Source organism: Salvelinus namaycush, unplaced genomic scaffold (genome assembly GCF_016432855.1).
Source record: "Salvelinus namaycush isolate Seneca unplaced genomic scaffold, SaNama_1.0 Scaffold251, whole genome shotgun sequence".
In the NCBI taxonomy this organism is placed as follows: domain Eukaryota; kingdom Metazoa; phylum Chordata; class Actinopteri; order Salmoniformes; family Salmonidae; genus Salvelinus; species Salvelinus namaycush.
In genome coordinates, this window is record NW_024059353.1 from 179,273 (window position 1) to 192,396 (window position 13,124).

At 49.2% G+C, this 13,124-nt stretch overlaps 1 protein-coding gene across 1 annotated transcript in view; it reads left to right on the forward strand.

Moving 5' to 3' along the window:
• Positions 1-671: 671 nt before the first annotated feature.
• The window catches only part of LOC120039077 (vegetative cell wall protein gp1-like), a gene marked incomplete at its 3' end in the record, with an annotated part of 65,159 nt that continues 52,706 nt past the window's right edge, over positions 672-13,124 (forward strand). The window contains exon 1 of the mRNA XM_038984605.1: positions 672-1,875. Coding sequence (XP_038840533.1) covers positions 672-1,875 — 1,204 coding nt within the window. The remainder of the gene's footprint in view (positions 1,876-13,124) is intronic.

A 13,124-nucleotide genomic window follows, 5' to 3' on the forward strand; every position in this document is an offset into this window, starting at 1 on the left:
GGCTTGGTTCGGTCAGCAGGGCTACGTTACAGAGAGTTGAGGGGATTGGTTCGGTCAGCAGGACTACGTTACAGAGAGCTGGGGGGCTTGGTTCGGTCAGCAGGGCTACGTTACAGAGAGTTGAGGGGATTGGTTCGGGCAGCAGGGCTACGTTACAGAGAGTTGGGGGGCTTGGTTCGGTCAGCAGGGCTACGTTACAGAGAGTTGGGGGGCTTGGTTCGGTCAGCAGGGCTACGTTACAGAGAGTTGAAGGGATTGGTTCGGTCAGCAGGGCTACGTTACAGAGAGTTGGGGGGCTTGGTTCGGTCAGCAGGGCTACGTTACAGAGAGTTGGGGGGCTTAGTTCGGTCAGCAGGGCTACGTTACAGAGAGTTGGGGGGCTTGGTTCGGGCAGCAGGGCTACGTTACAGAGAGCTGGGGGGCTTTGAACAGGGTACCAACGTCTTTTAATAACATAACTGGCTGGCAGAGTTTTGTCTGTCCCGTTAGGCAAAACAACGAGATGTGTCTAGTAATATCTGATTAAAGACATTGTGTCTAATAATATCTGATTAAAGATGAACAGCTTGATGATCTGATCTGGGAATCTGTCCCCTGGCTCATATGCCCCTGGCCCCTGGCTCATATGGTCCTGTCCCCCTGGCCCATATGGTCCTGTCCCCCTGGCTCATATGCCCCTGGCCCCTGGCTCATATGCCCCTGTCCCCCTGGCCCATATGCCCCTGGCCCCTGGCTCATATGGTCCTGTCCCCCTGGCGCATATGCCCCTGGCCCCTGGCTCATATGCCCCTGGCCCCTGGCTCATATGCCCCTGGCCCCTGGCTCATATGCCCCTGGCCCCTGGCTCATATGCCCCTGGCCCATATGGTCCTGTCCCCCTGGCTCATATGCCCCTGGCCCCTGGCCCATATGGTCCTGTCCCCCTGGCCCATATGCCCCTGGCCCCTGGCCCATATGGTCCTGTCCCCCTGGCTCATATGCCCCTGGCCCCTGGCTCATATGCCCCTGTCCCCCTGGCTCATATGCCCCTGGCCCCTGGCTCATATGCCCCTGTCCCCCTGGCTCATATGGCCCTGTCCCCCTGGCTCATATGCCCCTGGCGCATATGCCCCTGGCCCCTGGCTCATATGTCCCTGGCCCCTGGCTCATATGGTCCTGTCCCCCTGGCTCATATGCACCTGGCCCCTGGCTCATATGGTCCTGTCCCCCTGGCCCATATGGTCCTGGCCCCTGGCTTATATGCCCCTGGCCCCTGGCCCATATGGTCATGTCCCCCTGGCTCATATGCCCCTGGCCCCTGGCTCATATGGTCCTGTCCCCCTGGCTCATATGCCCCTGGCCCCTGGCTCATATGCCCCTGTCCCCTGGCTCATATGCCCCTGGTCCCTGGCCCATATGGTCCTGTCCCCCTGGCTCATATGCCCCTGGTCCCTGGCCCATATGGTCCTGTCCCCCTGGCTCATATGCCCCTGGCCCCTGGCCCATATGGTCCTGTCCCCCTGGCTCATATGCCCCTGGCCCCTGGCTCATATGGTCCTGTCCCCCTGGCTCATATTCCCCTGGCCCCTGGCCCATATGGTCCTGTCCCCCTGGCTCATATGCCCCTGGCCCCTGGCTCATATGGCCCTGTCCCCCTGGCTCATATGCCCCTGGCCCCTGGCTCATATGCCCCTGGCCCCTGGCTCATATGCCCCTGTCCCCCTGGCCCATATGCCCCTGGCCCCTGGCTCATATGGTCCTGGCCCCTGGCTCATTGGCCCCTGGCTCATATGCCCCTGTCCCCTGGCCCATATGCCCCTGGCCCCTGGCTCATATGGTCCTGGCCCCTGGCTCATTGGCCCCTGGCTCATATGCCCCTGGCCCCTGGCTCATATGGTCCTGTCCCCTGGCTCATATGGTCCTGTCCCCTGGCTCATATGGTCCTGTCCCCTGGCTATGGCTATGGCTTCTCTTTGGGTTTTAGAGCTAAACAACCTTTATTATGAAATAATTTGTGCATCAGCCTGGCAGGGGCTGGTATGACCAGGTGGTGGTTGGGCTGGTAGGACCAGGTGGTGGTTGGGCTGGTATGACCAGGTGGTGGTTGGGCTGGTAGGACCAGGTGGTCTGGTATGACCAGGTGGTGGTTGGGCTGGTAGGACCAGGTGGTGGTTGGGCTGGTATGACCAGGTGGTGGTTGGGCTGGTAGGACCAGGTGGTGGTTGGGCTGGTAGGACCAGGTGGGCTGGTATGACCAGGTGGTGGTTGGGCTGGTAGGACCAGGTGGGCTGGTAGGACCAGGTGGTGGTTGGGCTGGTAGGACCAGGTGGGCTGGTAGGACCAGGTGGTGATTGGGCTGGTAGGACCAGGTGGTGGTTGGGCTGGTATGACCAGGTGGTGGTTGGGCTGGTATGACCAGGTGGTGGTTGGGCTGGTAGGACCAGGTGGGCTGGTATGACCAGGTGGTGGTTGGGCTGGTATGACCAGGTGGTGGTTGGGCTGGTATGACCAGGTGGGCTGGTATGACCAGGTGGTGGTTGGGCTGGTAGGACCAGGTGGTGGTTGGGCTGGTATGACCAGGTGGTGGTTGGGCTGGTATGACCAGGTGGTGATTGGGCTGGTAGGACCAGGTGGTCTGGTATGACCAGGTGGTGGTTGGGCTGGTAGGACCAGGTGGTGGTTGGGCTGGTAGGACCAGGTGGTGGTTGGGCTGGTAGGACCAGGTGGTCTGGTATGACCAGGTGGTGGTTGGTCTGGTATGACCAGGTGGTGGTTGGGCTGGTATGACCAGGTGGACTGGTATGACCAGGTGGTGGTTGGGCTGGTAGGACCAGGTGGTGGTTGGGCTGGTAGGACCAGGTGGTGGTTGGGCTGGTAGGACCAGGTGGTCTGGTATGACCAGGTGGTGATTGGGCTGGTAGGACCAGGTGGTCTGGTATGACCAGGTGGTGGTTGGGCTGGTATGACCAGGTGGTGGTTGGGCTGGTAGGACCAGGTGGACTGGTAGGACCAGGTGGTGGTTGGGCTGGTAGGACCAGGTGGTGGTTGGGCTGGTATGACCAGGTGGTCTGGTATGACCAGGTGGTGGTTGGGCTGGTAGGACCAGGTGGTCTGGTATGACCAGGTGGTGGTTGGGCTGGTATGACCAGGTGGTGGTTGGGCTGGTAGGACCAGGTGGGCTGGTATGACCAGGTGGTGGTTGGGCTGGTATGACCAGGTGGTGGTTGGGCTGGTATGACCAGGTGGGCTGGTATGACCAGGTGGTGGTTGGGCTGGTATGACCAGGTGGTGGTTGGGCTGGTATGACCAGGTGGTGGTTGGGCTGGTAGGACCAGGTGGTGGTTGGGCTGGTATGACCAGGTGGGCTGGTATGACCAGGTGGGCTGGTATGACCAGGTGGTGGTTGGGCTGGTATGACCAGGTGGTGGTTGGGCTGGTATGACCAGGTGGTGGTTGGGCTGGTATGACCAGGTGGTGGTTGGGCTGGTATGACCAGGTGGTGGTTGGGCTGGTAGGACCAGGTGGTGGTTGGGCTGGTAGGACCAGGTGGGCTGGTATGACCAGGTGGTGGTTGGGCTGGTATGACCAGGTGGTGGTTGGGCTGGTAGGACCAGGTGGGCTGGTATGACCAGGTGGTGGTTGGGCTGGTAGGACCAGGTGGGCTGGTATGACCAGGTGGTGGTTGGGCTGGTATGACCAGGTGGTGGTTGGGCTGGTATGACCCGGTGGTGGTTGGGCTGGTATGACCAGGTGGTGGTTGGGCTGGTATGACCAGGTGGTGGTTGGGCTGGTAGGACCAGGTGGTGGTTGGGCTGGTATGACCCGGTGGACTGGTAGGACCAGGTGGTGGTTGGGCTGGTAGGACCAGGTGGTCTGGTATGACCAGGTGGTGGTTGGGCTGGTAGGACCAGGTGGTGGTTGGGCTGGTATGACCCGGTGGTGGTTGGGCTGGTAGGACCCGGTGGTGGTTGGGCTGGTATGACCAGGTGGTGGTTGGGCTGGTATGACCAGGTGGTGGTTGGGCTGGTATAACCAGGTGGACTGGTATGACCAGGTGGTGGTTGGGCTGGTAGGACCAGGTGGGCTGGTAGGACCAGGTGGTGGTTGGGCTGGTAGGACCAGGTGGTGGTTGGGCTGGTAGGACCCGGTGGTGGTTGGGCTGGTATGACCAGGTGGTGGTTGGGCTGGTATGACCAGGTGGTGGTTGGGCTGGTATGACCAGGTGGTGGTTGGGCTGGTAGGACCAGGTGGTGGTTGGGCTGGTAGGACCAGGTGGTGGTTGGGCTGGTAGGACCAGGTGGTGGTTGGGCTGGTATGACCCGGTGGTGGTTGGGCTGGTAGGACCCGGTGGTGGTTGGGCTGGTATGACCAGGTGGTGGTTGGGCTGGTATGACCAGGTGGTGGTTGGGCTGGTATGACCAGGTGGGCTGGTAGGACCAGGTGGTGGTTGGGCTGGTAGGACCAGGTGGGCTGGTAGGACCAGGTGGTGGTTGGGCTGGTAGGACCCGGTGGTGGTTGGGCTGGTATGACCAGGTGGTGGTTGGGCTGGTATGACCAGGTGGTGGTTGGGCTGGTAGGACCAGGTGGTGGTTGGGCTGGTAGGACCCGGTGGGCTGGTAGGACCAGGTGGTGGTTGGGCTGGTAGGACCCGGTGGTGGTTGGGCTGGTATGACCAGGTGGTGGTTGGGCTGGTATCACCAGGTGGTGGTTGGGCTGGTAGGACCAGGTGGTGGTTGGGCTGGTAGGACCAGGTGGACTGGTAGGACCCGGTGGTGGTTGGGCTGGTTTGTCCTCAGAACAGTCTCAACTCGTCGGGGCATGGACTTTACAAGGTGTCGAAAGCATTCCACAGGGATGCTGGCCCATGTTGACTCCAATGTTTCACACAGTTGTGTTAAATTGGCTGGATGTCCTGTGGGTGGTGGACCGTTCTTGATACACACGGGAAACTGTTGAGCATGAAAAACCCAGCAGCGTTGCAGTTCTTGACACAAACCGGTACGCCTGGCACCTACTACCATACCCTGTTCAAAGGCACTTAAATTATTTATCTTTCCCATTCACCGTCTGAATGGCACATATACACAATCAATTCTCTCAAGGCTTAAAAGTCCTTCTTTAACCTGTCTCCTCCCCTTCATCTACACTGATTGAAGTGGATTTAACAAGTGACATCAATAAGGGATCACAGCTTTCACCTGGATTCACCTGGTCAGTCTATGTCATGGAAAGAGCAGTGTGTACAGTATGCTTACTTACTTTATCGTGTTCTTCTTATTTTTATATATCTTTTGTTTTTGTGCTTTTTAGTATTATATTGATTATTGCATTGTTGGGTTTTGAGTTTGCAAGAAAGGTATTTCACTATACTTGTCAAATCAAATCAAATGTATTGGTCACATACACATGTTTAGCAGATGTTATTGCAGGTGTAGCGAAATGCTTGTGTTTCTAGCTCCAACAGTGCAGTAATGTCTAACAAGTAACATCTAACAATTTCATAACAATACAAACAAATCTAATGTAAAGGAATATATTTAAGAATATATAAATATTAGGACGAGCAATGTCAGAACGGCATTGACTAAAATACAGTAGAATAGAATACAGTATATACTGTACATATGAGATGAGTAATGCAAAATATGTAAACATTATTAAAGTGACTAGTGTTCCATTATTGAAGTGGCCAGTTATTTCAAGTCTATGTATATAGTGCAGCAGCCTCCAAGAAGCTAGTGATGGCTATTTAACAGTCTGATGGCCTTGAGATGGAAGCTGTTTTTCAGCTTTGATGCACCTGCACTGACTTCGCCTTCTGGATGGTGGCGGGGTGAACAGGCAGTGGATCGGGTGGTTGTTATCCTTGAGGATCTTTTTGGCCTTCCTGTGACATCGGGTGCTGTAGGTGTCCTGGAGGGCAGCTAGTTTGCCCCCGGTGATACGTTGGGCGCACCACATTCTGTCTGGAGAGCCCTGCGGTTGCAGGCAGTGCAGTTGCCATACCATGCAGTGATACAGCCCGAAAGGAAGCTCTCAATTGTGCATCTGTAAAAGTTTGTGAGGGTTTTAGGTGCCAAGCCAAATTTCTTCAGCCTCCTGAGGTTGAAGAGGCGCTGTTGTGCCTTCTTCACTGCACTGTCTGTGTGGGTGGACCATTTCAGATTGTCAGTGATGTGTACGCCAAGGAACTTAACGCTTTTCACCTTCTCCACTGCAATCCCGTCGATGAGGATTGGGGGGGGGGGGGGGGGGGGGGGGGGCTGCAGCTCCCTCTGCTGTTTCCTGAAGTCCACGATCAGCTCCTTTGTTTTGAGTGAGAGGTTATTTTCCTAGCACCACACTCGCAGGGCCCTCACATCCTCCCTGTAGGCCGTCTCGTCATACTTGTGCAAGTGACATTAAAACGTAAAGCTTGAAACACACACACACACACCCTTTCACACTCACGACATACACTGCTACTACAGCTCAGACTAGCATCTATTATGTTGCCTAGTCATTTTACCCCTACCTATATCTACACAGCTACCTCAATTACCTCATACCCCTGCACATTGACTCAGTACTGGTACTCCCTGTATATAGCCATGTTATTACCTGGTACCCCTGCACATTGACTAAGTACTGGTACGCCCTGTATATAGCCATGTTATTACCTGTATATAGCCATGTTATTACCTGGTACCTCGTGTATATAGCCATGTTATTACCTGGTACTCCCTGTATATAGCCATGTTATTACCTGGTACTCCCTGTATATAGCCATGTTATTACCTGGTACTCCCTGTATATAGTCATGTTATTACCTGGTACTCCCTGTATATAGCCATGTTATTACCTGGTACTCCCTGTATATAGCCATGTTATTACCTGGTACTTCCTCTGTATAGCCATGTTATTACCTGGTTCTCCTTGTTTATAGCCATGTTATTACATGGTACTCACTGTATATAGCCATGTTATTACCCGGTACTCCCTGTATATAGCCATGTTATTACCTGGTACTCCCTGTATATAGCCATGTTATTACCTGGTACTCCCTGTATATAGCCATGTTATTACCTGGTACTCCCTGTATATAGCCATGTTATTACCTGGTACTCCCTGTATATAGCCATGTTATTACCTGGTATTCCCTGTATATAGCCATGTTATTACCTGGTACTCCCTGTATATAGCCATGTTATTACCTGGTACTCCCTGTATATAGCCATGTTATTACCTGGAATGTCCTGTATATAGCCATGTTATTACCTGGTACTTCCTGTATATAGCCATGTTATTACCTGGTACTTCCTGTATATAGACATGTTATTACCTGGTACTTCCTGTATATAGCCATGTTATTACCTGGTACTACCTGTATATAGCCATGTTATTACCTGGTACTCCCTGTATATAACCATGTTATTACCTGGTACTTCCTGTATATAGACATGTTATTACCTGGTACTTCCTGTATATAGCCATGTTATTACCTGGTACTCCCTGTATATAACCATGTTATTACCTGGTACTCCCTGTATATAGCCATGTTATTACCTGGTACTCCCTGTATATAACCATGTTATTACCTGGTACTCCCTGTATATAGCCATGTTATTACCTGGTACTCCCTGTATATAGCCATGTTATTACCTGGTACTCCCTGTATATAACCATGTTATTACCTGGTACTCCCTGTATATAGCCATGTTATTACATGGTACTCCCTGTATATAGCCATGTTATTACCTGGTACTCCCTGTATATAACCATGTTATTACCTGGTACTCCCTGTATATAACCATGTTATTACCTGGTACCCCTGTATATAGTCATGTTATTACCTGGTACTCCCTGTATATAACCATGTTATTACCTCGTACCCCTGTATATAACCAAGTTATTACCTCCTACCCCTGCACATTGACTCAGTCCTGGTACTCCCTGTATATAGTCATGTTATTACCTGGTACTCCCTGTATATAACCATGTTATTACCTGGTACCCCTGTATATAACCAAGTTATTACCTCCTACCCCTGCACATTGACTCAGTCCTGGTACTCCCTGTATATAGCCATGTTATTACCTTGTACTTCCTGTATATAGCCATGTTATTACCAGGTGGTATCTGGGATACTACCCTGATGGAAGAAGGGCTGTATCAGAATAGTGATAACAGATTGGAGGTTTGTGTACAGAAAATCCTTATATTCTAGTATTGTTCTAGTTTACATATAGAGAGCCCCAGCGTCTATACATTTATTCAGCTTGTCGCCACTTCTCTAACTCGACACTTCACTGATCTGAGGTCATTTCAGCAGGTCTGATCTGAGGTCATTTCAGCAGGTCTGATCGGAGGTCATTTCAGCAGGTCTGATCGGAGGTCATTTCAGCAGGTCTGATCGGAGGTCATTTCAGCAGGTCTGATCGGAGGTCATTTCAGCAGGTCTGATCTGAGGTCATTTCAGCAGTTCTGATCTGAGGTCATTTCAGCAGGTCTGATCTGAGGTCATTTCAGCAGGTCTGATGTCATTTCAGCAGGTCTGAGCCTGAGTGTGTGTGATTGCTAGAGGACTTTTCAGTAGATCTGAGTGTGTGTGATCGCTAGAGGTCATTTCAGTAGATCTGAGCCTGAGTGTGTGTGATCGCTAGAGGACTTTTCAGTAGATCTGAGCCTGATTGTGTGTGATTGCTAGAGGACTTTTCAGTAGATCTGAGTGTGTGTGATCGCTAGAGGACTTTTCAGTAGATCTGAGTGTGTGTGATCGCTAGAGGACTTTTCAGTAGATCTGAGTGTGTGTGATCGCTAGAGGACTTTTCAGTAGATCTGAGTGTGTGTGATCGCTAGAGGACGTTTTAGCACCTCAAATACATCTGAGTCTCCCTGTCTCTTTCTATTCCCTCTCAAGCCATCCTTTGAAATGTTGTCTTTGTGATTCCAGTGTGTTTCTGAGGGTTTGAACCGGAGTGGTGTGTCACTGTGTGTGAAACGACAAGGGATGTCTGGCCGCACGGCACTCTGATGTCATCACAGAGAGACAGATAAACAGAACAGACTCTGATGTCATCACAGAGAGACAGATAAACAGAACAGACTCTGATGTCATCACAGAGAGACAGATAAACAGAACAGACTCTGATGTCATCACAGAGAGACAGATAAACAGAACAGACTCTGATGTCGTCACAGAGAGACAGATAAACAGAACGGAGGGTTAAAGACAGGTGATGGGGGGGGGGGGAATGTAAACACAATCAACTAATGAACAAAATGGACACGTAGATACTTGGTGCTTTTTAAAACACTTTATGCTCTGTTCTTTTAAACACACTCTATGCTTTCCTAAATTTGTTCGTCATATTTTTTATCCGTCCACTTTAAATTGTTTGAAAGGATTTTACTTTTGTTCTCCAGTGTACTACATGCCCTGGAAAGGAAAAGAAACTCAGTCTGATCCAGAGAGAGCACCACTCTACTTTACCCTTTATAAAATATTCATTACTGAGAGATAGACGATGGAAAACTAAAGGACATTTTAATGTGCAAAACAATAAGGCTTTTATATTGCGAGGACTATTGTAAAGTTTTCAATAGTGATAAAAACAGACCATATTCCCCTAATCGTTGGTAAGAGCAGAGAAATGTATTAACATCATAGGGTGAGAGAGAGGGAGAGGGAGAGGGAGACAGGGAGGTGGCGGGGGCAGAGTAAGACAGGGTGTAGCACTGTGGGGAGCCTTAGAGAAGGCACTACAGAGACCAGAGGAGAACAGCGGGGAGTAGACAGAGAGATGGAGAAGAAGGGAGATAGAGAGAAGAAGGGAGATAGAGAGAGAGGAACACAGAGAGAGGGATGTGGAGGGAGAGCGAGCGAGAGCAGAATAGAGAACATCTCTCCTCTCTCTGAGTTCCTGATAACCCTCTCTTGTCAAGAGTAGAGTAGTAGTGTTTCCAAGACAAGATAAATGTTTCATGTTCTTTAGGCTGCACTGTTTCCAAGAAAAGAGAAACATACAGCATGAGAGAGTACAACTAACACTTAGAGTATGTAACACCTACTCACACTCAGAGTATATAACGCCTACTAACACTCAGAGTATGTAACGCCTACTCACACTCAGAGTATACAACACCTACTCACACTCAGAGTATATAACACCTACTCACACTCAGAGTATATAACACCTACTCACACTCAGAGTATATAACACCTACTCACACTCAGAGTATATAACACCTACTCACACTCAGAGTATATAACACCTACTCACACTCAGAGTATATAACACCTACTCACACTCAGAGTATATAACACCTACTCACACTCAGAGTATATAACGCCTACTCACACTCAGAGTATGTAACGCCTACTCACACTCAGAGTATATAACGCCTACTCACACTCAGAGTATATAACGCCTACTCACACTCAGAGTATATAACACCTACTCACACTCATAGTATGTAACGCCTACTCACACTCAGAGTATATAACACCTACTCACACTCAGAGTATATAACACCTACTCACACTCATAGTATGTAACGCCTACTCACACTCAGAGTATATAACGCCTACTCACACTCAGAGTATATAACACCTACTCACACTCATAGTATATAACGCCTACTCACACTCAGAGTATGTAACGCCTACTCACACTCAGAGTATATAACGCCTACTCACACTCAGAGTATATAACACCTACTCACACTCAGAGTATATAACACCTACTAACACTCAGAGTATGTAACGCCTACTCACACTCAGAGTATATAACGCCTACTCACACTCAGAGTATATAACACCTACTCACACTCAGAGTATATAACACCTACTCACACTCAGAGTATATAACACCTACTCACACTCAGAGTATATAACGCCTACTCACACTCAGAGTATACAACGCCTACTCACACTCAGAGTATACAACCCCTACTCACACTCAGAGTATACAACCCCTACTCACACTCAGAGTATACAATACCTACTCACACTCAGAGTATACAACGCCTACTCACACTCAGAGTATATTACGCCTACTCACACTCAGAGTATATTACATCTACTCACACTCTGAGTATACAACGCCTACTCACACTCAGAGTATATAACGCCTACTCACACTCAGAGTATACAACGCCTACTCACACTCAGAGTATATAACACCTACTCACACTCAGAGTATATAACACCTACTCACACTCAGAGTATATAACGCCTACTCACACTCAGAGTATATAACACCTACTCACACTCAGAGTATATAACACCTACTCACACTCAGAGTATATAACGCCTACTCACACTCAGAGTATGTAACACCTACTCACACTCAGAGTATACAACGCCTACTCACACTCAGAGTATATTACGCCTACTCACACTCAGAGTATATTACACCTACTCACACTCTGAGTATACAACGCCTACTCACACTCAGAGTATATAACGCCTACTCACACTCAGAGTATACAACGCCTACTCACACTCAGAGTATACAACGCCTACTCACACTCAGAGTATACAACGCCTACTCACACTCAGAGTATACAACGCCTACTCACACTCAGAGTATACAACGCCTACTCACACTCAGAGTATATAACGCCTACTCACACTCAGAGTATACAACGCCTACTCACACTCAGAGTATATAACGCCTACTCACACTCAGAGTATACAACGCCTACTCACACGCAGAGTATATAACACCTACTCACACTCAGAGTATATTACGCCTACTCACACTCAGAGTATATAACGCCTACTCACACTCAGAGTATATAACGCCTACTCACAATCAGAGTATACAACGCCTACTCACACTCAGAGTATATTACGCCTACTCACACTCAGAGTATATTACGCCTACTCACACTCAGAGTATATAACGCCTACTCACACTCAGAGTATACAACGCCTACTCACACTCAGAGTATACAACGCCTACTCACACTCAGAGTATACAACGCCTACTCACACTCAGATTATATAACACCTACTCACACTCAGAGTATACAACACCTACTCACACTCAGAGTATATAACGCCTACTCACACTCAGAGTATATAACACCTACTCACACTCAGAGTATATAACACCTACTCACACTCAGAGTATATAACGCCTACTCACACTCAGAGTATACAACGCCTACTCACACTCAGAGTATATTACACCTACTCACACTCAGAGTATATAACACCTACTCACACTCATAGTATATAACACCTACTCACACTCAGAGTATGTAACGCCTACTCACACTCAGAGTATATAACGCCTACTCACACTCAGAGTATATAACGCCTACTCACACTCAGAGTATATAACGCCTACTCACACTCAGAGTATATAACACCTACTAACACTCAGAGTATGTAACGCCTACTCACACTCAGAGTATACAACACCTACTCACACTCAGAGTATATAACGCCTACTCACACTCAGAGTATATAACACCTACTCACACTCAGAGTATATAACACCTACTCACACTCAGAGTATATAACACCTACTCACACTCAGAGTATATAACACCTACTCACACTCAGAGTATATAACACCTACTCACACTCAGAGTATATAACGCCTACTCACACTCAGAGTATGTAACGCCTACTCACACTCAGAGTATGTAACGCCTACTCACACTCATAGTATATAACGCCTACTCACACTCAGAGTATATAACACCTACTCACACTCAGAGTATATAACGCCTACTCACACTCAGAGTATATAACACCTACTAACACTTAGAGTATGTAACGCCTACTCACACTCAGAGTATATAACACCTACTCACACTCAGAGTATATAACGCCTACTAACACTCAGAGTATGTAACGCCTACTCACACTCAGAGTATATAACGCCTACTCACACTCAGAGTATATAACACCTACTCACACTCAGAGTATATAACGCCTACTCACACTCAGAGTATACAACGCCTACTCACACTCAGAGTATACAACCTCTACTCACACTCAGAGTATACAACCCCTACTCACACTCAGAGTATACAACACCTATTCACACTCAGAGTATACATCGCCTACTCACACTGAGAGTATATTACGCCTACTCACACTCAGAGTATACAACGCCTACTCACACTCAGAGTATATAACACCTACT